Raw genomic sequence first — 24,582 nt, forward strand, 5'->3', positions numbered from 1 at the left:
ACCGATTTCTAATATGCTTAATTTTAAAACTTTTATTCATATCTTTTGCATATACTAAAGTTACTTTTTTACATGGGTGAGGTAGGATGTACCTATTATACATAATCACAATTATATATATAAAATAAATGCAAATGACACCAGGAGATATTTTGGATGGAGGGTAGGACACAACACTTTTTTATTGGAATGATCATCTGAGCATAACAGTAGAAGAGAGTTGATAACCTTCACACAGTTTGACCCCCTGACGCCTCTTTCGGGCAACACAAAGTTTCCACATATGGCCCATATAGTTCCTCCAAAATGCTGGCTAAACAAAGGGATAAAGAGCATAGCAGATGTATGGGTATGTGATTCCCCAAAAACCTTTGCTAAATTGAAAGCACAATTCAGCATACCTAAGACACAATGGTTAACTTACCAGCAAATTAGAAGTGCTCTATTCCAGCAAAATAAATCGAAACACATCAAGCTAGCCACCTCTCCGCTATTAGAAAACCTCCAAAAACCAAACCAGAAAGTAGTCCTCTCTGGAATATATAAGAAAATGCAGGATTCCCTAGTCAGGAATAACCCAGTTCAGAGCAGGGAGGTGTGGGAAAGAGATCTACACTATATAGCTGACAATCAGCATGACAATAAGCATCATATAATTACAACAGACTGCTGCAATTATATATGGTGCATAGAGCTTACTATACCACGGCAAAGTTAAACAAAATGTAAAAGTTTGGTGTTAAATTTGTATGTGTGAACTTCCAAACTTTGTTCATAGCTTTCTATTGGGGTAATGTAATAAAAGGCATTAAGTTTGCCCAGGAGCAGTAACCCATGGCAACCAACCTGCAGGTAAAATTTACTGATCACCTGTTTAAAAGCAAACATCTTATTGGTTGCTATGGGTTACTGCTCCTGGGCAAACTTAGTGCATTTAATTACATATGGTTGATGTTTCAAGCTTTGCTGAGAGTGCATATGATGTCATCTTCAGTGCCACCATCTTTCTTGCAAGGTAAGTGAAACTTTGAATGGCAATTTTGCACCATAAATCTTCACTGGTGATGATGTTTCAAAATTTAAAGTCCCTCCTGTTTGGCAAGGTGCAAAAGTGCTCTGTCTTCTGCATATGACACCGAGTGTGGGACAGTAAGGCTTGATCGTCTTTAAAGTCTAGGTTCTCTAATATTGTAAGAAGAGTCCACCTGATACCTCTAGGAAAATCAGTTATCTGTTGAATAATCTCGTTGATTAGGAGATCAAAAACTACAGCAGACATTACACATCCCTGTCTGACACCAGTTTTCATGCCAAATCACTATAGGCCACAATGTTCTTGTAGAAACTTTTACTAAGCTGTACCAAATGCTGTGGTATGCTATAAAGTCTCAAAATGTACCAAAGACTGTTCTTATAAATGCTATCAAATGCTGCCTTTTCCACTTCTCCATGATGTTACACAAAGTAAAGATGTGATCCAAACACCCCCTTTCCTCTGCAGAGTCAGGCTTGCTGTTTTCTCAGCTTTCCATCCACTGATGATGTGCATTTGGTAGTGTTAAATACCATAAAGAGAAATCTTGATGATGCAACTTTCACTAAAGGAAAAATGTACATAGGCAATGAGCCAGGTAAGGGTAATTACATTTCTACAGCCTGAGAGATATAATGAAATATATACTACTTTGCAGCACAACAGCGAAAGCAAATACATCTTCTTATACTCTGTTGCAGAGGTGTAATATGTTTAAGCTATGTAAACACATAAGAGTATAAACTATAAAGAATGTGATTCATATAATAAGCATGCATGGAACGTATGCACTGCCCTGTGTATGCTTTACTTCCTTTTGCAAGAAAAAAAATATGTTTGTTAAAATAACCACATCTATGTAATGATATGTTCAATTCTTAAATTATGTCATTTAGCTTAATTGTGATGCTTTTTAGTTGTACTCCTTTTTTTTTTACATAGATTTTTATTTTTCTAGTTTACTGTCACATGCTTATGTTTCTGTCAACACCAGCAAGTATGCTTTAAGACTGGAAACACCTAGAAGCTGCTGCCAGCAAATAGTTCCCTGGGGGAATTCATTAGCAGGTGTGGGCCTCTGATATAAGAGACAAAGTTCAGTTGTGAATTCCAGACCTACTTCTTGGGTGTCTCAGCATGGAAAGCTTGCTCCAAACGATTAAGCTGATGCTTCGATATATACAGAAAGCTTTGATCTTATTCTTCCTCTTTCTCTATGTTGTTGTGGGAAAAGTCCTTATGTTTTTGTTCCCACAGACCATGGCATCTGTGCTGAAGTCTCGTTTTGAAATATCAGGAGTTCATGACCCAAAGTTTCAGTATGAAGATTGGGGTCCTACTTTCTTTACATACAAATTCTTAAGGTCTGTCCTTGAAATCATGTGGATGCGGCTAGAAGATGAGGCTTTTGTGGGGCACAGTGCCCCCAACACACCTGTAGTTGACCTTAGTGGCGAATTACATCATATTTGGGACTATCTACAAGGTAAGATGCTATAGTATGTCTTTAAAACTGTCTAGAGGGAGGCTTTGCCTAGGGTAACAAATTGACGGGCAGAGATTTTTATAATTTTCACTGAACTTGTTAGTTAGTCTGTTTTAGTTTAGGTATATTTACTGTTCTAATACAAATGGTAACAGGTTCTGATATATAGTACAGGTATGGGACCTGTTATCCAGAACGCCCACGGCCATAATTTGAATCTCCATACTTTAAGTCTGATAAAAAATAATTTAAACATTGAATAAACCCAGTGTGATTGTTTTCCCAACCACTAAGTATTAGTTATAGTTGGAATCTAGTACAAGCCACTGTTTTATTATTACAAAGAAAAAGGAAATATGTTTTCAAATTTGGAATTATTTGGTTAAAATAGAGTCTGTGGGAGATGGCCTTCCCGTAATTCGTCGCTTTCTGGTTAATGGGTTTCTGGATTACAGATCCTATAACTGTACCGGTAGAGGTTGCCAACATGAAACCCAAATTAAAGGAATGTTTTAAAGAACAAATTGCTCTCCTGCTATAAGTGGTGAAACGTGTGTTCCTTTTTGATGTAGTATAGGGAGGGGGAATCGTAGATCATACTTAAATTAACTAATTGAAATCATTCTACAGTTCTTCCTCTCACACAAACTAGATACATTTGTATAAATCTATGATGTTGTTCTTACTAGGTACACGACCTTTGGTATTGAGTTTTGGGAGTTGTACATGACCCCCATTCCTCTTCAGACTGGGAGAATTTAATAAGCTTGTGAATGAGTTCAACTCCATAGCAGATTTTCTGATCATCTACATTGATGAGGCTCATGCAGCAGGTAAGTCTTGTCTTCCAGTGAGAGAGTCTGTCTTGATTTCACTGAACAACATGAATTATCCCAATGCATGCCAGTACAACAAATAAGCGCTCATTGTGATACTATCACAATACTAAAATATACACTGTGGTATCCCATTTGTAAACTTTTTTTACACTTACATGTCATAGTTACTGTTCTCAGACAATGCAATAAATATATAAATCTATATAACTTATCCCCTTGTTCAAGTTAAATGGGTAGTATATCCCCTTGTTCAAGTTAAATGAATAGTGATTGTTCTTAACATACTGTTTGCCTATTGTTTGTCTAAAAAAATTCGATGGGTTTTTTTGGTTATTTTTTGAGCTAGATTCATGCTCCGTGAGGGGGACCTGTGGAATACTCACAAATCTGTCAGGATTCAGGCAAAATGTCCTTGATGTTCCAACTATGTGGGCAGTTCACAGGCATCCTTCAGGACAGTCAGACGAGCAACAAGGGGCAAGTGTGTGTGTGTGTGGGGGGGAAATACTGTTTTCTCGAACACTCTGTAATGTCACTTCGTTTTTTGTGATATCACTTTCAGTTTTTGCCATGCTCTTGTTGGGGGCTGGTGAGATGAAATTAGATTAAGGCCAGAATGCAGGTAAACTGGTATGGATCAGGCTGGAGGTACAGGTCAGACATGGGTATGTCAAAATAGACCCACATAGGTCTCTGTGTTGAACTAAACAGAGTAAACAGGGAAATAGTAACTCTGTATTTTATTCTTGGGAGTTAAATCCCCTGCATAATGTACTCCTGCTAACAAAACAGTCACAACGAAGGGAGTGTTTTTATACTGGTAATATTATTGTCTAGTCACAAAATAAAAAAATTAGGCAGCATTTCGAGGTTCCATTAAAACCTTGATTTATCATTAAAATAACAGCAACACTGCCACTGGGATAAATTCATGTCCCTCCCATCGCAGAACTATCATTGGATGGGTCTGGTGTGCATAGCAACCCCTACCCGCCCCTGCCTGCTCTGTAGCTTTTCAGGTGGCAGAGCACCTGTGAGGCGGATTTCTATACAGCAGGCCCCACAGTCCGGGCCCCTTGCGATTGCTGGGTTTGCTTCCTCAAGTAGTATTTAATCATATATCAATTTTAATTATATATCAATAAACAACAGTTTTAACAGAACCCAGAAATGCTGCCTATTTGTTGTTTGTGACAAGTGAATTTGGAGAAGTACATACCAGTGGGACCAGCTGTGTATGGACAGCAAGCTTATAGCGGACATAGTTATTTGTTTTTCCTCTTAATTGTTTTATGTAGCTTGCAAGCACCAAAACCAGCATAGCCTCAATTGCCTTTTAGCTCACGAAATAACAAAAAAAACTTTTATTTTTGGTTATACCAATATGCAAACAGTATGTTCAGCCCTATTCATTGAACTCATGTGGAACAAGGAGGTGTACTGCCCCTTTAAGGCTCAAAGTAAGCTCAGAGCTGCTATAAGGCTCAGATAGAACCTTGTAAAAGTTGCATAATTCTGTGTAGCACAATATAAACAAACATGTGCATACAGTACAGTGCACAGAATAAAGCTGACTTGTAAAGGTCATGCAGTAGCATGCTTACTGCTCTTTATGTAGTGTAACATCTTACACAGCGGTAATCTCTTTACTCCCTTTACATGGCCACCCACATATGGGTGGCTTAACATTTGCAGGTGGCATTTTTTTTTTTTTAAAAAAGTTGATTACTCCAATTGTAACCTCCGGTGGGTGAAACTTTTTCAATGATTTGTGCCCTTTGTGGCATTTATGTTAAATGTATAGAGATATTAAATATCTTAGATAAATATTATCTTAATATGTTTGTGTTAGTATTTAAACAGTTCTTGTGTTATAAATGCCAGTCTAAACATTGCAGACCTAAAATGAACAAAACCATCAGCTCCTACACCTAAGGAAACATACTGTAAAACTGACATTGACTTGCCTTGTGTTACTGTTGTCCACTTAACAAATAAGTATGAGAGACTGAAGGTTTAATTAAAGATATTAAAGGAACAGTATCACCAAAAAAAGAAAGCGTTTTAAAGTAATGACAATATAATGTAGTATTGCATTGAACTGGTAAAACCTGTGTGTTCAGATTCAGAAACACTGCTAATATATATATATAAAAAAGCTGCTGTGTAGCCGTATAGGCAGCCATTCAAGCTGGAAAAAGGATAAAAGGCACAGGACACAGAGCAGATAACAGGTGAGCCCTGTAGTATACAATGGGATTCTTCAACACTTGCCTGTCTATTCTGTACTTGAATGGCTGCCCCCACAACACAGTAGCTTGTTTTTATAAACTATAGTTGTATATCTAAAGCAAATAGTATATTTCTGGAGTTGAAGAACTGGATAATGTACAGTGAAACAGAATATCTATGGAGTGACTGGAAAGATAAACAAAATTGCCATGCAAGCTGGGCAAAGAAGTGGCATAGCTTAATCTGCACTACACTATACTAGTTTATTAGCATCAATGAAGAACTAAACCCTAAAAATAAATATGGCTAAAAATGCCATATTTTATATAATGAATTTATTGCACCAGAATAAAGTTTCAGCTACTCAATAGCAGCAATGATCCAGGACTTCAAACTTGTCACAGGGGGTCACCATCTTGGAAAGTGTTTGCGACATTCACATGCTCAGTGGGCTCTGAGCAGCTGTTGAGAAGCTAAGTTTAGGGGTCATCACAATTACCAAGCAGAAAATGAGGTTGGCCTGTAATATAAGCTGATGCTACAGGGCTGATTATTAAATTTGGATGCTAATTGCACTGGTTTCTGTGCTGCCATATAGTATTTATCTGTATTAATTACTCAGCCTTGTATTGTGACATTTACAGTATATTATATATATATTCAGTATATTGTGCATACAACCCTAAGCTCAGTAAGTGACGGCAGCACAGAACATGTGCAGTGAATCAGCAGAAAAGAATATGGAGAGCTACTGGGGCATCTTTGGAAACACAGATCTATCTTGCTAAAGGGTTGTGGTTGGCATGAGCTGGTACACAAACCCAAAATCATAATGTACATTTCTAGCTACTTTTTTATTTAAAGGAAAACTACACCCCCCAAAATGAATACTAAAGCAACAGTTTATATGATATTAAGTGACATATTAAAGAATCTTACCAAACTGTTATGTATGCTTAAGTAAATATTGTCCTTTTACATCTCTTGCCTTGAACAACCATTTCGTGATGGTCTGTGTGCTGCATCAGAGACCACCTGACCAGAAATACTACAACTCTAACTGTAACAGGAAGAAGTTTTGAAGCAAAAGACAGAACTGTCTTTTAATTGGCTCATGTGATCTAACAAATATGGTTTCTTTGGTATGTTTGTGTGCACAATGAATCGTACGATCCCAGGGGGCGGCCCTTATTTTTTAAAATGGATATTTTATTTATGATTACCCAATGGCGCATACAACTAAAAAAGTATATTATTATGAAAATGGTTTATTTATATGAAGCAGGGTTTTACATATGAGCTGTTTTATGTAATATCTTTTTATAGAGACTTGCATTGTTTGGGGGGTTTCAAACGCTCTGCCTTTAATGAATCCAAGCAAAAGTGCCTCAATCCTTATGCAGGGAACCGCTCACACTAAGGTAATTTCTCCAATCTGATAATTAAGGAGAGCACTTTTGAAGCAATACTGCTGTGATTAGATTTTATTTGTAGACTACCGTTCACACAACATGTTTCGGTGCCCTTTCTCAAGTGTGATACAAAACAGAATGTGCAAGCATTATAAACACACCCATCCCTTCCCCCCTCACAATTCCAAAGGGTGATTACCTATTTCAGGTGTGTCTCTACATCAGAAAAAGGACTTTTATGGGAAAGTAAAGTCACTATACAGAAAATCCATATATATCAAAGTCCATAAAGCAGATGTTCAGTTCAAAATGTGGAAAAAACCTTGTCCATAAGCAGTGAAGTGACACTATTCCTGTAACAATCACTGTAAAGAAACAAGTTGTTACACTTAGGGGCACATTTACTTAGCTCGAGTGAAGGAATAGAATAAAAAATATTTCAACGTTTTTTTTTGGCTACTTCAACCATCTAATTGGCTACTTCAACCTTCGACTACGACTTCGAATCGAACTATTTGAACTAAAAATCGTTTGACTATTCGACCATTTGATAGTCGAAGTACTGTCTCTTTAAAAAAACTTTGACCCCCTGCTTCGCCACCTAAAACCTACCGAGCATCAATGTTAGCCTATGGGGAAGGTCCCCATAGGATTTCCAAGGTTTTTTTGATAAAAGGAATTTCATCGATCGATGGATTGAAATCCTTTGAATCGTTCGATTCGAAGGAATTAAACGATTATTCCTTCGATTGTTCGATCAAATGAATAGCGGTAAATCCTTTGACTTCGGTTAATTAACCCTCGATATTCGACCCTTAGTAAATGTGCCCCTACATCTTCAAAAACATCCTATCTCCATAAAGATAAAAATTTGTAAGTATTTTGTTGCCACAAGAATGCACTGTGCATAATAAGTATAGCAGTAACACTCACTATACATCAACACTCACTATACATCATCACTCAATAAAATCAAAATTACTGTAGCATTTTTAGTTAATAAAAAGTTTTTTGCCACAAGGAAAGTACAAGCAAAAAGGGCTAGTACTGCACATTTATAAGAGCCTACTATGGGCCACTAATTATATTCTTATAGCACCAGCATAATAGCAATAATGTTGCCTTTAACCATCTAAGATGCTTGTAAGCTCTATATTCAGTATTCAATACCTGCAAGGTTAAGGAAAAGTTGTTAGTTCATTTGGCTTATTAAAAAAAGGTTTGAGACTCCAAAAATCATTTAAACCATCGGGGAACATTGGTTAAGTTATTTCATCCATTTACCTTCAGCCTGTAATAATTTCTTATGCCTATCCCCACCTCTTTTTTTCTACAGCAATTTCTTCTAACACACACCATTTTAGTTGTGTCTTTTCATGTTTAGTTTCAGTAAAATTTCTTAAAACCTGTGTGTCTGTTTTCTTTGAAGTTTCTTATGTTCTTGGATCCTTTTCTTGACCTCCCGTTTTGTCTGGCCAACATGCCACAGGGACATTTTAGCAGGTATACAACAAATGTTGAGTGACAGGTGGCGTGGCATTTAAAATTGACACCATACCCTTTAGTTGGGTGACAAATCTTAGAACCTTTAATGATAAAAGAGCAGCAATTACACCCTAAGCAGGGGTATGTGCCAAATTTAGTTTTACCTTTAAATGTTTTAATTTTTGCCAGTATTAGCCCTTTTTGCTTGTACTTTTCATGTGGCAACAAACTGTTTATTAACTAAAAATGCTACAGTAATTTTGATCTTATTGAGTGTATCTTATGATGTATAGTGAAGTGAGTGTTTCAGAAATGGTTTTGCTATACTTCTTATGCACAGTGCTTTTCTTGTGGCAACAAACTGCTTGTTATCTAAAAATGTTACAAATTTTTATCTTTATGGAGATAGGATGCTTTTAAAGATTAAGTTTAACAACTTGTTTCTTTACAGTGATTGTTACAAGAATGGTGTCACTTCACTGCTTATGCACAAGGTTTTTCCACATTTTGAACTGAACAACTGCTTTATGGACTTTGATGTACAGTATATGGATTTTCTGTATAGTGACTTTACTTCCCCATAAAAGTCCTTTTTCTGATGCAGAGATTATGAACACACCTGAAATAATCACCCTTTGGAATTGTGAGGGGGGAAGGGACGAGTGTGTTTATAATGCTTGCACATTCTGTTTTGTATCACACTTGAGAAAGGGCACGCAAGGCCCAAAACATGTTGTGTGAACAGTAGTCTACAAATAAAATCTAATCACAGCAGTATTGCTTTAAAGTGCTCTCCTTAATTATCAGATTGGAGATTGTTTGGGGGTATAGTTTTCCTTTAAGCTTTCGTTCGCATTTAAAGGAGAAGGAAATGCCTATTTAATTGTGGTGCCAAAAGTTAGGCACCCCAAGTGATTGATAGTCTTACCTGAAACCCCGGGCCAGTGGTTCTTCCAGAGAGCACCACAGAACGACTGGCTTTCTTCTTCTTCTTTATTCAAATTTCCCAGGGCAGAAGCATGCACAGTAGAATGAAATAGCCGACTTCTTCGTTAAAGTTCGACTTTTCTCGCTACTATGCATGCGCACCTGCACGAAGAAAGAAGAAGCCAGAAGCTGTTTGCTCCATGGTGCTCACTGGAAGAACCCCCAAACCAGTGCAGTTTTCTGCTGATAGGAGCACTGGCCCGGGTTTCAGGTAATACAATCACTTGGGGGTGCCTAAAACTTGGCACCCCCAAATAAATAGCCTTTCCTTCTCATTTAAGGGGGTTATTTATCCAAAGTTGAGTTTTAGAGGTTTGTGAGGTTTTTTCATAATTGGAATGAATCACAACTCAAATATTTTCCGATGTAAGAAAAAACTTGAATGGAAAAAAAACCGAATATCATGAAGGCTATTAACATCTTCAAATGGTCCAAGCAACCTCTGCCATTGACTTCTACATGATTTGACAGGTTTTAGCTGAAGTATTTTTGGATTCCAGCTATATAAAGCTTCAAGGTATAATTAATCTCTAAATATGTGAGGGTTTTTTTTTACAAAACCCCAAAAAAAAATTTTCCCCCCAAAAATTTTAGTCTTTAACTGAAAACTACCCTCGAATAACTCGGGAAAACACAACTCGACCTTTGATAAATATGCCCCTCAGTGTCTTAACATTTACAGATTAGAGGTACTGCCTTGGTACTTTGAAGACAATGGGTAATTTACTAAGTGCATGGCAGGGTGGCAAGTGCAAAAAACTTTGGGAGTTCATCTGTTTCTAAATTTCCCTAGGTCTCTGCACTCTCGCAGAGACTTGCATTTTCCCCCATGAATACAGTTCTGCCTGCATTCAGCAGTGCTTTATTCATGAAGGGTGGATAGGAGGAGGCAAGTGGGCATCCCCCATCTTGCCCCTTAAATGTCCCCTAGCTTATGTTCATCTCAATGAGGAAAATCGGGAACACTGGAGGGCACTGGGAGTAGAGCACTGCGAGACTCCTGGACACAAGTTCTGCAAGTTCAAATGAGTGAAAAAGTTAGCATAGGCCGCCTTTAAGGTTTTATGTGAAATCTTTGCAGCAGGACCAATAATTACTTCAATGACCGCTTTTAGTTCATGCTCCATCTAGTGGCATAATCCAGAATCATTAATACATATTAAAATGTATAAGCTATTGGTTGGGTTAAAAATATATAAAGGAACAAAAAGTAACTCTAAATAGTAAAAGTAAAACAAATAGTGATTTTGCATGCTGCAACCTGCACACAGTATATTTGTGCCAATGGAATCACTCACAAATCCCATTGACAGCTGACTCAAAAGTTTGTTTCAGGTACAACGATGCTAGACTTCTGGAAAATAACTATTGCCCTATGGAAAAAAAACATGGTGAATTCCTTATATTTTTCCACTTTGCCCCTTGCTTAATCTAAAGTCCCATTTAAGTAGTATTTGAGCTTTTTGAAACCACACTTAAAACTCCATTTCTCTAAAACCTGAATGCCATATAAGTTATTAATAGATCCAATCATATAAAAAGTACAAACGGAAAGAAGTGCTGAATGATCTAAAAAATAAATACAAATATCTCTAAAATAAAATATGTTTTTTGGTTTTTTTTCTTTAAAAAAAAGGAAATTATATTTAGTTTTTAGGGCTGCAGAAGGGGAAAGCTACAATGCCCCTGTTTTTTTAATTGAGCCATAGTGAACATACTAATAGGGCTCATGTGGTATTATCTGTATAATACAGTAGGCCAGGGTAGATGGTTTTTAAGGCATAACACATATACAGACTGTTGTTCTACAGGTTGTGGCCATAGATATTTTGGTTGGGCAATAAAAGCCTAATCTAGTTCCCCACTACTTATATCAGCCAATTGTTATATTCTCCTCCAATGCTCAATTACCTTTCAGTCTTACCTTGATACGCATTTAAAAGTATTACAGTTGTTGAACAATTTACAATTTTATGAATTATTCATTGAGTAGGTACTGAAATTTTTGTTAATTTGCCTGAATAAATAATTTTGAGTTGATCGACTAAATACAGAAAATTTTAAAAACATTCCTACTGCTATTCATATTGCCAAGGTCAACATTCCTACTGTTGGATAAAAAATTCAGTATCTAGGTCTGATGGAATGATGTTATGATCTCTGGGGCAGATCTCTAAACAAGTATAGGGGCAGATATGTGAGGAATGCAGAAAGATTGGCAGCAACTGTTTGATCTTTTTTTAGATTGATTGATAGTCAGGAAAGATTTTCATGAACTGACACATTTATCAAAAAGATGAGTGTTTCAATTCAGGCGAATGTGTCTGACTGTTTTGACCAGTCAAACACATAGATATTCTGTGAGGTATTAGTCCCCAGCACAGCTCAGCAGAAGCACTGAGCTCTAAAACTCAACTAAATTTATTTCTGATAAAAATCACATGCACATTCAATTCACTAGGGAACGGGGTATGCCACTGTAAGGCAACTTCTATTGAATCCAGTCTATAAGGCTTTGGGCACACAGGCTAAAGGCTCCAGCTAAGAGAAGCGGATCTGCTCCCTGCCCCTGCTCCATTGATTTGAATCCAATCAGCCTGTGTGCACACACACGAGCAAAATGGAAAGGTGTGATTCAGCAGACTCCATATGTAATAAAATCCATTAAGTTTGCCCAGGAGCAGTAACCCATAGCAACCAGTATGATCTTTGCTTTTAAACAAGTGACCAGTGAATGCTACCTGCTGAATTGTTGCTATGGATTACTGCACCTGGGCAGTGTCTTCTATTACATAACCTTACTAGAAACTAAAAAAACTTAGGTATAGAAGCTAGTATGCAAACACAAAGAGGTAAGGAAATTGTGAATTTTGGAAGGGTAAGGGGCTCTTACACACGTGCGTTTTTACTTTCTCCCGTTCAGCCGCAGGAGTAGACGCACTCAATTATTGTGAAGGGGCTGTACTCGCACAGATGCATGGAAGAGCCAAATGCAGGTGGGACGCAACATGTTGCATTTCACCTGCGTTCGGCGCAAACATACGTCTGTGTGAATACAGCCCCCTTCAAAATAATTGAGTATGTCTACTCCTGCTCTCCCCTGCAGCTGAACGGAAGAGTAAGTAAGTGTAAAGCAGGGGAGCGCACAAAAAAGCGCCTGTGTGTAAGAGCCCTTAAACATAATGAATATATATATATATATATATATATATATATATATATATATATATATATATATATATATATATATATATATATAGTGATAGACATATAAGACAACGCTCGTAATTAGCAGTACCATAATGCTGACATTTATTGCACATCCACAACAGGTTTTTCTAGTATTTTATTATTGCAGGTATGTTTTTTGAATCCATTTAGCATAAGCACAATAAAGAATGCAGGGAAATATGCTTTATTCTACAGCCCAGTGTCTTTCATGTTTTTTAGATGAATGGGCATTGAAAAACAATCTTCACATCAAAAAGCACAGAAGTCTCCAGGATCGGCTTGCTGCAGCCAAACGCTTGATGGAAGAGTCACCTTCTTGCCCAGTAGTGTTAGACACAATGAGTAATCTCTGCAGTGCCAAGTATGCAGCTCTACCCGAAAGACTTTATATCTTGCAGGAAGGAAAAATCATTTACAAGGTGACTAAACTATGTTCTCTATGTTCTATGTTTTTTTATTCATTTTGTGTCATGGATACAGTCCAGTGCAGCAGGGTAAATGGAGAAAAATGGACCTATGGGGCTAACCATGCTCTTTTGAAAACACCCCATCAATAACCAATGATGGTTGCTAAGCCTCGGGAAAGTGCAATATTAGTTTTGGAATTCACCAAAAAAATTACATTTATAAAAACACTGCAATCATGTTAGTGAGAAACTGGGAATGCCATGGCTATGTATATGTTTATCTATATAGCACAACTGTACGCAGCAATGTCACATAAGGTCTTTTTTCTTAAAGGAATAGTTCAGTGTGAAAATAAAAACGGTGTAAATAGGCTGTGCAAAATAAAAAAATGTTTCTAATATAGTTAGTTAGTAATATAATGTATAAAGACTGGAGTGACTGGGTGTGTAACATAATAGCCAGAACACTACTTAATGCTTTTCAGCTCTCTTGGTTTCCACTGACTGGTTACCAGGCAGTAACCAATCAGAGACTTGAGGGGGGGCCACATGGGTCATATCTGTTGCTTTTGAATCTGAGCTGAATGCTGAGGATCAATTGCAAACTCGCTGAACAGAAATGTACCATGTGGCCCCCCTTCAAGAATCTGACTAACTCAGAGCTGCAAAGCAGGAAGTAGTGTTCTGGTTATGTTAGACATCCAGTCACTCCAGCCTTTATACATTACATTTTTGGCTAACTACCTATATTAGAAACATTTTTTATTTTGCATAGCCTATTTATTTACACAGATTTTATTTTCACACTGAACTGTTCCTTTAAGTTGGAAAACAAGTCAAGGTTAAGATTCCATATTTTGACAATATATAACACCCGTGTAAGTCTTGACTAAGAGAACATAAAAATGGTGTTTATTAAAGGAACAGTAACGTCAAAAAATAAGTGTTTTAAAGTAATGAAAATATAATGCAAGGTTGCCCTGCACTGGTAAAACTGATGTGTTTGCTTCAGAAACACAACTATTGTTTATATAAATAAGCTGCTGTGTAGAAATAGGGGTAGTCATTCAAAGGAGAAAAGGCTCAGGTTACACAGCAGATAGCAAATAAGCACTGTCTGTCTAATGGTGTTATCTGTTATCCATTCGTTAACCTGTGCCATATAGCAGTTTTTCAATTTCTGCCATTGCTACACAGCAGCTTGTTTATATGAACTATAGTAGTGTTTCTGAAGCAAACACATCAGTTTTACCAGTGCCGGGCAACAGTACATGATATTTTCCTTACTTTAAAGGAGAAGGAAAGCTACAGAGGCATTTTATTGCCAATAGATTAGCTGCAATAGTGCAAGCTAGAATGCTATATTTATTCTGTATAATGTTTTACCATACCTGAGTAAAAAGCTCTAGAAGCTCTCTGTTTGTTTAGGATAGGAGCTACAGTATTAACGTGGTGTGACATCACTTCCTGCCTGAGTCTCTCTCTGCTCTGGGCTCAGATTACAGCAGAGAAGGGAGGGGGTGGGAAAGAGGAACAAACTGAGCATGCTCTTGCCCAGGGTAATGAGGTTTAAGCTGAAGGCAGGAAGTCTGATACAGAAGCCCATGTGTACACAATAGAAGGAAAGAAATGCTGTGTTTCTTTTGACAGGGGACTCAGAGCAGCACTACTTTGGGGGTTTACTGGTATATTTAGATGGACCTTTCTGATAAGCCTTACTTAGTTTTTACCTTTCCTTCTCCTTTAAAGCACTTTCATTTTTTGGTGTTACTGTTCCTTTAACTAAACTAGCAGAATGTGAATGATAAATAACTAGCAGTCATCCTATGCTATGCAAAAATCAGTGCCAGGCATCTAGTAAATGGGTGCATGATGGGTTACAACCTTACCATATTTACTTGGATACATACTGTAAGTACTTTCAAATCTTTCTGCTCCAGTGCAGAGTCACAATACAGTATATGCCTGAGAATGCAGGGAACATTATAGTTAACGAGTGCAAATTTAAAGTGCAAATGTTAAAAATAGATCGCTATGAATTCAGCAAAAGCAGTTTGAAATTAATGAAAATAACTGAATAATTGAGCAACATATGTAATGTGGATAAGAACAGAAAAACATAGCTTTCAGGGGGTTTAAGCTTAACATTACTCTTTGGGTTCTCAGTCGAAAATGCATCAATGCACAAAACATTGGCTGGAAGGAAATGGCAGTTACTGCACCTTCCTCACTCTTTGAAATGCAATGGAATTGTTGCTCTAACAGTTGACTCAACTGATGAGGCCAGTTTAGCTTTACAGGTATTTGGAAAATCGCAAAACATAATTATATTCTTGACACACATCTGATGGTTTTTGCCCCACAGCTAAAGAATGCTAGATAAAAATGGTCAACCTATTGAAACAGCTCCTTATGATACCACTCCACTCCATTAAAGGCTTGAATAAAGCTGATTACATTCTCTGCAGACATGATTTTTCTGCAGTCCACTATGTAAAAGATGACAGCATCTATAGAGGACACTATAGCTAAATGTATGGCTAAAAATAAAGGTATGGGATCCTTTATTTGGAAACCCATTATCCAGAAAGCTCGGAATTACAGGAAGGCCATCTCCCATAATCAAATAATTAAAAATTTTAAAAAGAATTTATTTTTTCTCTCTAATAATAAAACAGGATGTTGTACTTGATCCCAATTAAGATATAAATACTCTTTCCTTATTGGAGGCAAAACAATCCTATTGGGTTTAATAAATGTTTAAATTATGTTTTGGGAGACGAGGTATGGAAATCCAAATTACAGAAAGACTCCTTATCTGGAAAACCCCAGGTCCCGAGCATTCTGAATAACCGGTCTTACACCTGTATATGCTTCTAAATAGTGCTTAGTGTTGCCATCTGTTATAATTGATGCTATTAATGATATTTCACATGACTCACTTGAATTTGTGTTTTATAAAAGTCACCTTCTGTAACTAATGGTATTGTAATATTTTACAATAAGGGTACATTATTCCCTATATATTAACTGCAGACTAATTTGGGATTGTTGCATTTATAGGGCAAGATGGGTCCCTGGGGCTACAAGCCAGAAGAAGTGTGTTCTGTACTTGAAAAGAAGAAATAATCATGATTCCATTTTGTTTAAGAACACCGGCTGAACAATGCAAGCACTACAGACCAGACAAAAATTGCTCTATATTACATGTCCAAGAACATTTTCCACTTATTTGAGTTATAGCTCATAAATAAAGGCTCTACAACTCCACAATGTATTTGTTTGTGACGGTTGCAGCTTAAAGTGCAGACGGCTTCTACCTGATGTTGCAAAGCATTGTGGGTGTTTAATTAAATAATAAAAGCATTTTTAAGACCAATTTATACTACTGTCTAGGTTCTTTAATTTTATACTTCTTAATTGGGTAATGAATAGAAATAAACAATGAAAACACATTGTTTTAGGTACATGTTGAGACATACCAAGAAGAAGCAAAGCCAAGCTTGCACCTAAGAGACCATTATGCAAAGCTTAGGGAGTCAGGCTTCTGTGGAACCTTTTGGAAACAAAAGTGTCCGTCATTATTTTGCATTCAGGGACTGTTTCATGAAAAAAATTAGAATTTTCGAATTTCTTTTTTTTTTGGTCGAAACTCTCAAATTCGAATTTTGAATTATCCAAACTCGATTCGAGTTTTAATACGAATTTCGAGATTTATCATACTGTGGCCCTTGAAGAACTCAAATTTGACTATTAAACTATTTATGTACATGTCAATGGGAGAGGTCCATGGATCAATTTGCAGATGTTTGCAGCCTTCAAAAAATCGAATTGTTTTTTTTATTCAAATTCGATTTGATTTTTCGGGTCGATTCAATTTGTCCGAGCTGAAAAGAAAAAAAATCTATTTTATTAATACATTTTGATAAAATTTCGAATTTATGGGAGTGAAATTTGAAATTTGACCCTTGATAAATGTGCCTCCTAAAGTTCAGCACTTGCATGCACCTGAATAAGTACAGATCCTGAAAAATGGGCTGTGTTTTAGGGGGCAGCATGCTGCCCAACCACACCCACATTGGTTCAGAAAGACTGGGGATGAAATCCCTCTGCTATTTGAGGGATGGGGTGTTGGGTAAAAGTGATGCATGGATGACAAAAGGGGTTATTCAAAACATGCTTCTTGTGGCCTGTATAAAGCACAAAACCAGAGGGACTTATTCACCCAAGGAATAACTTTCATCATTACATGACGTACTGGCATAAGAGGCACTTCTGCATGCAAAAGTTAAAAAAAACTGTGTGTTGCATCAAAAAAGTATACTCCACTTCTCCAAAAATCCATTTAAAAAAAACAACAAATTTTTTGAGAAGTCCCTTGAACCATTTGAAGATGTTAATAGCCTTCATGATGTTCTAGTTTTTTTCAGAAGGTGTTGCCCCAATACTCTATCAATTTGAGTATTTTCTCGCCAAAAACTCAATTCAAATTTCGGGTTGTTAACCCCAAATTGATTTGAGGTTTTTCCATTTGAGTTTTTTTCATAAAATAGAAACCATTCGAGTTGGGAGTTCATTCAAGGTATAAAAAAAAAACCTAAATGCACAAAAATAAAATAGTATAAAATCTGGAAAAAAAGGAAAATCAAGTAAATACGTTAAAGCAACTTGTTTCAGGTACTCAGGCACAGGAGTCTGTTTTCCTTTGCAATCCAATACTTTACTGTGTTAATTTCAAGGTTGACAGTTGATAAACTGTCAACCTTATTAAGACACTATAGGAAATGATTTGGGGAGTCTTTTGGATAACAGGTATCAGGTAATCAGCTCACATAAAGTAAGAAAGTTTAAACAATCACACATTTGTGGGGAAAAAAATTACGAAAATATTTAATAATATTTACAAAATTTTATGAAAACGTTCTGGGAACTATTCCAGTCTAGTATTTTATATTATAACCAGCCTTTATATACAGCATATATTTTCTCTGTCACTGGTATGAGAAATGAAAACACCGGACTGCAATAATGCGCTTATTAAGGTGAATGAAGTTGCTGGCATTTTTCATATGATCTCTGCATTCTGTTTATTTATCTCCTTCTGCTGAAACTCTGTGCACAGATGCAAAATGATCAAATCCAGACAAGATCACAAAACGAATATGTGCAACTTGAATGCCCGGGAGCTGGGGAAAAAAATAAGTGTATTATTTATTCAAAAGTAGGCATGTAGATGTGACCACACCGATTTATGCATAAACAACAAAGTTTCAAGTCAAGTTATCATGAAATATAGGCTGCTGATATTTCTAATAGAATAAACTTACTAGGTACGTACCGAATCAGTTATAGTTTTTAAGATTCCTTTGGATAAAACTTTGTGCAGGATTTAGATACTGATTGGCTCTAAGGAGCAAATTTCTTTGTTGTTAGAAAATATTGTATAAAAATAGATTTTACTGAAATCATACTACCTCTATGGTAAATTAACAGGGTTAGAAAGAAATATTGCACACTTTACAATTGCCAAATTCTGTCCTCTCCTTATTGCCTGTGTTAGATCTATAGAAAAGAAGGGTCTCATTAGCTGGAAGAATATTAATAAACACATCCCCTTCTTCCTACAATTACTCCAAAGAACCAAGTTTGTGGTAAAGGATAGAATTAAATAATTTGTAAATAAAAAAAGCAGTTTTCATCTCTAACCCTATTTATTGGGCTCAAGTTGTATATTGCTCCTTTATAGTACAGAATGGACACAAATCTATTGAGTTTTCCATTGGGATACAAAAGTTCACCTTTGCATCACATTTGAATATGTTTTAGATGTGCCTTTCTTCAATTTATCGCCCTATATTTTGTATACTTTTTCACTTATTAGTTTTCTTATTCTGCCTTTCCAGACTGCAACCAAAAATTCTATCTGGTTGCCAGGGTCACTGACCTAGGCAATCAAAAATGAGACCGTGAGGCTTTACTTTTATTGTTATAATTATTTTTTAGTGTGTATGGTTTTCAGACTTTCTGCTATTGATCTTATTTTGATTTTATATATATTTCCCAGCAAACAGATAACCTTTAAAGCAACTCCAAGTTGGCTAATATTTCAGCTCTCTACATTGTTTTTTAAATATATTAATAGTAAAAAGATGCAGGTTGAGACTGTTGTTCCATTAAATAATGGTACCAGTATGGTTGTAACAGATACAGAAAAGGCAAATTTGCTAAACCAATTCTTTTCTTCAGTGTATACAATAGAGGAGTCTGAGTTCCCAGGCTCACTTCATAGCTGCACTGATGGCTCAGCTCAATCTACTCAGTGGCTGACTCAGGATATGATCCATAAAGCTTTAATAAAAATTAATGTAAACAAAGGTCCGGGGCCTGACGGCATACACCCCCGGGTTCTAAGAGAGCTTAGTTCCATTTTAGACCAGCCCCTATTTCTGAATTTCTCAGATTTGTTTTCTTCCGGTATGGTACCTATGGATTGGAGAAAAGATGATGGCATTCCAATATTTAAAAAGGGATTACGATCTCAGCCTGAAAATTATAGGCCAGTCAATTTGACATCTGTGGGGGGCAAATTATTTGAAGGCTTGTTAGTAAATGGCATTATGAGCAGCAATCAGCATGCTTTATGAAGGATAGGTCATATCAGGCAAATTTGATTGCTTGTTATGATGAGGTAAGTAAGATGCTGGACAGTGGGGTGGGGGGCAGTAGATGTGATCCATTTGGATTTTGCCAAAGCATTTGATTTGTGCCCCACAAACGACTGCTTTCTAAACTAAGGTCTGTTGAGCTTAATGAAGTCGTTTGCACATGGATAGGAAACTGGCTACAGGATCGGGTACAGAGGGTGGTTGTTAATGGGACATTCTCTACTTGGAGTAAGGTTCTTAGTGGGGTCCCTCAGGGCTCGGTATTGGGTCCACTTTTATTTAACTTGTTCATTAATGACTTAGGGAAGGGTGTTGTAAGTAATGTATCAGTGTTTGCAGATGACACAAAACTATCCAGCCCAATTGATTCCATCCAGGATGTGGCATCCTTGCAACAGGACCTTGACAAACTGGCAATCTGGGCAGCTAAGTGGCAAATGAGATTCAATGTTGATAAATGTAAAGTCATGCACCTGGGATGTAAAAATATCCAAGCCACTTATACTCTTAATGGGACTGCACTAGGCAAATCCATTATGGAAAAGGACCTTGGAGTCCTTGTAGATGATAAACTTGGCTGTAGCAATCAATGTCAGTCAGCAGCATCAAGGGCAAATAAGGTCTTGAGCTGTATTAAAAGGGGCATTGATTCACGGCAGGAAGCAGTCATTCTTCCACTTTATAGAGCACTGGTAAGGCCCCATCTAGAATTTGCCGTACAGTTTTGGTCTCCATCACTCAAACAGGACATTATTGTGTTAGAGACGGTACAGAGAATGGCAACTAAGCTGGTAAAAGGTATGGAAAATCTTAGCTATGAGGAAAGACTGGCCAAATTGGGGATGTTCATGCTGGAGAAGAGTTGCTTAAGGGGTGAGATGATAACTATATAAATATATAAGAGGATCGTATAATAATCTCACTAATGCTTTATTTACCAGTAGGTCTTTCCAGCTGACACAAGGTCACCCATTCAGATTAGAAGAAAAGAGTTTCCGCCTAAATATTCGGAAGGGGTTTTTTACAGTGAGAGCTGTGAGATGTGGAATTCTCTCCCTGAATCAGTTGTACTGGCTGATACATTAGATAGCTTTAAGAAGGGGTTGGATAGATTTTCAGCAAGTGAGGGAAACAGGGTTATGGAAGATAGCTCATTGTACAAGTTGATCCAGGGACTAGTCCGATTGCCATTTTGGAGTCAGGAAGTAATTTTTTCCCCCTCTGAGGCAAATTGGAGAGGCTTCAGATGGGGTATTTTGGATCAACTGGCAGGCAGGTTAAAAAAAATGTTAAAAGGTTGAACTTGATGGACATTTGTCTTTTTTCAAACTTACTTACTATGTTACTGTGTTGTTTTAAAGGTTAACTTTAAGGCAAAGATATGACTTTGAAGAATCGTGTTTAAAATGTTTGTTTTTAAAGCAGAATACATGCAAAAAAAATTAAAAACGTATTAAAAGCTGAACTTCCCAAGCTTATTGCACTGTTTTAATATTTGGGAGGTACTTAATGCTATTTGACATACTTACAGTAAACTCCTCAAACTGTAGATGCTCTTCAGTATTTTCAAGATCTGGAAAAATGTGAGATATTAAGCATAAAAACATTAATATGTAATTTAAATTGAGTTCTGTCATCTGATCAGAGCAAACAGTTGCAGATTTCTTTGGTACTGAATTCCAAACACAAAAAAGTTCTTTCTCAAAGCAACATGCACCACTCATCTGTATTGCACTTATTAAATATGTGTATAGGAAAGGCAATGGAGATCAAATACATTCAGAAGCTTCATAATTAAAAAGTAATAGAATAGCAAATAAAAAACAGAATTATAATATTTTATTCAAAATCATGCAGCAGTTTTATGAGACTGAAAAAACAGTCTGATTATTAAGGTAGGGTTTGTTTACATTTCCCCAGGGTGCAAGTGCAAGAGCACAAAGAACATGCTCCACCCGGAATGAGGAGCAAAGTGCAGTATCAGCAGTTGTGGGCCAGCCTTGTCCTTAGTGCCTGCCATAGGGCAGGAGGTAAGGACATGCTCCCGTTATGACGTGCGTCTTCTGCCATTCTCTAATTTGCACATCTAACTTGCTCGTCCTAATCAGGAGATGAGTAAGGCGCAAAGTAGAGGACACCTATTTGCTTTCCGCCCCTCACCAATATAGTGCAAATGAACACAGTCAGCCTTGTAATTATGGGAAATGCTGCAGGTCTCTGCATACCAAACAGATCACGGAGACCTGTGGGAATATGGTAAGAGCAGAAGGCAGTGTGCAAAGAGCAAAAAAATATATACTTTATCAAACTCAGAAAAACACTGAATCTGGAAATAAATTTTTAAATTAAATGCAGTACCCACTGTTGTAAAGATAAGATAAATTCTACTACTTATGTTCCAAAAGACTCACATTACAGAACATTTATCAGATTTTAGTATGGCGCATTTATTAATGCTGACCTCTTTCTAGACGGAGCTCAAAGTTGACAGGTTCTTTGGATGTGCTTGATTCAATCCTTACAGATCGTACTGAAAACCATAAAGGTCAAAGGAATGTTAAAAAAAAATAAAATGTATGAGTCACAGTGGCAGACAGCAAAAACACCAGTAAGAGTAAAGGTATAACACAACCATGGCATGTGATATAATTAAGTTAAAGGGCAAGTAAACCTTTAAAAACAGTTTTAGTATATTTATAGGTGGACATATTGTACATTTTTTATGATTTTCCCATCATACTTCTTTCTGCCCTGCAACCATTTTTGGGGGCCTGACCCAGCAACCATAAACAGCTTTACTGTGATATATCAGTTTTGCTTTGTTATTCCTCTACTTTTCATCTACTTTTCATCTTCCAATCTAACTTCCCACATGATGCCTGATTTCATGTGTAGTTAAGCCCTAGCAACAAGATTATGGTTAATATTAAAAACCTGATATAAATAATTCAAAAACCTAAAAAGAATTTGAAGACCAACCGCTATATCATAAAACCAATGTCTACATAATACTAAAAATTTATTTAAAGGTGAACTACTCATTTTAACAGAAGTTCAATAAATGTAATAATGGAAACAGTACAAGCTGGGGTAACTGTATGCTAGAAAATGCTTTGTATGCACCCTGTGAACACTATAATAATAATGAAACAATGTATATTTTTTTTGCAGCATAATATTATGGCATCAAGTAAAACCACAATACAATACAACTGTATACAATACAATGAAATCTAGTATACAATTATACTGAAAATTGGACACCAAAGATGAAGATGCCAAAAACTAGAGTTATGCCTGCCCCATTATACCTAATGAGCTCTGGAGGATTATCTTGTTTATTTTCTGAATGCCATTCAAACTGATGATGAATTCTTGAGGATACATTCCAGTAGTTGTCCAGAATGTGTCGGTGTTCCTAAACAAAAGGAAACAATTATGTATATATGAGAGAAAAAACAAAATCTACACAGTATTATCTGGTAATGCTCAACATACCAATATAACCAGATCAAGATATGCCCAGGAATTTTACATATACAGGTGACAAACAAGCCCCAGGCTCATTAAACAGTGAATATGGCATCATTCAGCAGCTCTCTGGCATTTGCCAGCAGTGGCGTAACTACCGGGGGAGCAGGGGGTGCGATTGGGCCAGGGTCCGCACCCCTTCAGGGCCTCCCGGCAGCTTGCACGCCACTGACTCTGGCAGAATTCCGGGCGGTTCCAGGCGTATGGAGGGGTGTGGGGGGACTGGCTGCACATCCCGCCCCCCTCTAGTTACATTACGGTTTGCCAGAATATGCAAATTGACAGTCCAGGTAAAATCTGATTTATTAAATCTTCTACATTCTGTAATTTTAAACATTCTATCTTTTATAAACCATAAATGCCTAATATTATACGTTTAACCCTTAATTCACTTGCCAAATCTCAGAGCATCAGATTGATTAATCAATACAAGACATTTGGAGGAGCCCAACCTGAGTGATAGCACTGGGTGAGTTTTATTAATTCGGCCTGGATTTGTGGAGAGGCCACCAAGGCCCAGGCCTAGGGTGGCAGGATTTTAGGGGGCGGCATGCTGCCTAACCGCACCCACATTGGTTCAGAAACACTGGGGATGAGCAGCAGATTGTTTTTTAAATCTCCCGTGCACGAATCTCCATTGTCTATTGTCCCAGTGATGAAAATTTGAGTGAATAAAAGGGAGGGGATGGGACGAATGACAGCAGGCCTAGGGGTGCCCTCTATGTAAATCTGGCCCTGCGCGTACTGGCAAAATATCTGTACCCGGTGACTACCGAGTGGTGGCCCAGGTTTAAGTGTCTTCTCCTGTTGTTTTAAGGTCATTATTGTGGGGCCTTTACTGACAAAGCCACTTCCCTTCACTAAAGTTTAGGTTATGATCATTTATTTGTATACCAGCACTGTTCAGAAGAACTCCATGCACGCACTACAGCAAACGTTGTTGTAGATAGAATTGCAAATGACATTTTACCACAACTGGAAAACAAACTAGGAAAAGACTGCATTGATGAAATGATACCCCCGCAGCAGCTAAGAAATGAGACATGGCTGTACTACTAATGGAAGAAGCCATAGCACATCAATACCCACCCGTCTATTATGTTGTTTGCTGGGTGTCTGTCATCGCTGCTGGTAGCCAGTGTAACCCGCGCTCCCGCAGAACTCAGGCACAAGTCACCTGCCCGTGTCATGCTGAAACCGTAGCTTTGGCGTGGAACTAACAGGCAGCCGCTTTAGCTCCGCTCCCCTTAATTCCCCCCTGTTGTTAAGCCGTT

General features: G+C 37.3%; 2 protein-coding genes across 3 annotated transcripts in view; one reads left to right on the forward strand and one right to left on the reverse strand.

Moving 5' to 3' along the window:
* dio1.L (deiodinase, iodothyronine type 1 L homeolog) overlaps positions 1 to 16,495 on the forward strand; it is a 19,054-nt gene extending 2,559 nt beyond the window's left edge. Inside the window, exons 2-5 of one of the 2 annotated variants that reach the window (NM_001353559.1) lie at positions 2,291 to 2,519; positions 3,209 to 3,352; positions 12,925 to 13,124; positions 16,176 to 16,495. In NM_001353559.1, the coding sequence (NP_001340488.1) occupies positions 2,294 to 2,519; positions 3,209 to 3,352; positions 12,925 to 13,124; positions 16,176 to 16,241 (636 nt within the window). In that variant the 5' untranslated portion in view covers positions 2,291 to 2,293 and the 3' untranslated portion in view covers positions 16,242 to 16,495. Of the gene's footprint in view, positions 1 to 2,074; positions 2,520 to 3,208; positions 3,353 to 12,924; positions 13,125 to 16,175 lie in introns of those variants that run through there. The other variant, NM_001095667.2, reaches the window with a different exon arrangement.
* A 1,479-nt stretch (positions 16,496 to 17,974) lies between these two features.
* hspb11.L (heat shock protein family B (small) member 11 L homeolog) lies at positions 17,975 to 24,580 on the reverse strand. Its single transcript, NM_001094357.1, is given in 5 exon segments — positions 17,975 to 18,298; positions 21,307 to 21,350; positions 22,239 to 22,307; positions 23,089 to 23,195; positions 24,398 to 24,580. Coding segments are annotated over 5 exon segments (420 nt in total). The 5' UTR covers positions 24,499 to 24,580; the 3' UTR covers positions 17,975 to 18,199.
* Positions 24,581 to 24,582: the final 2 nt, after the last annotated feature.

Source organism: Xenopus laevis, chromosome 4L (genome assembly GCF_017654675.1).
Source record: "Xenopus laevis strain J_2021 chromosome 4L, Xenopus_laevis_v10.1, whole genome shotgun sequence".
In the NCBI taxonomy this organism is placed as follows: Eukaryota; Metazoa; Chordata; class Amphibia; order Anura; family Pipidae; genus Xenopus; species Xenopus laevis.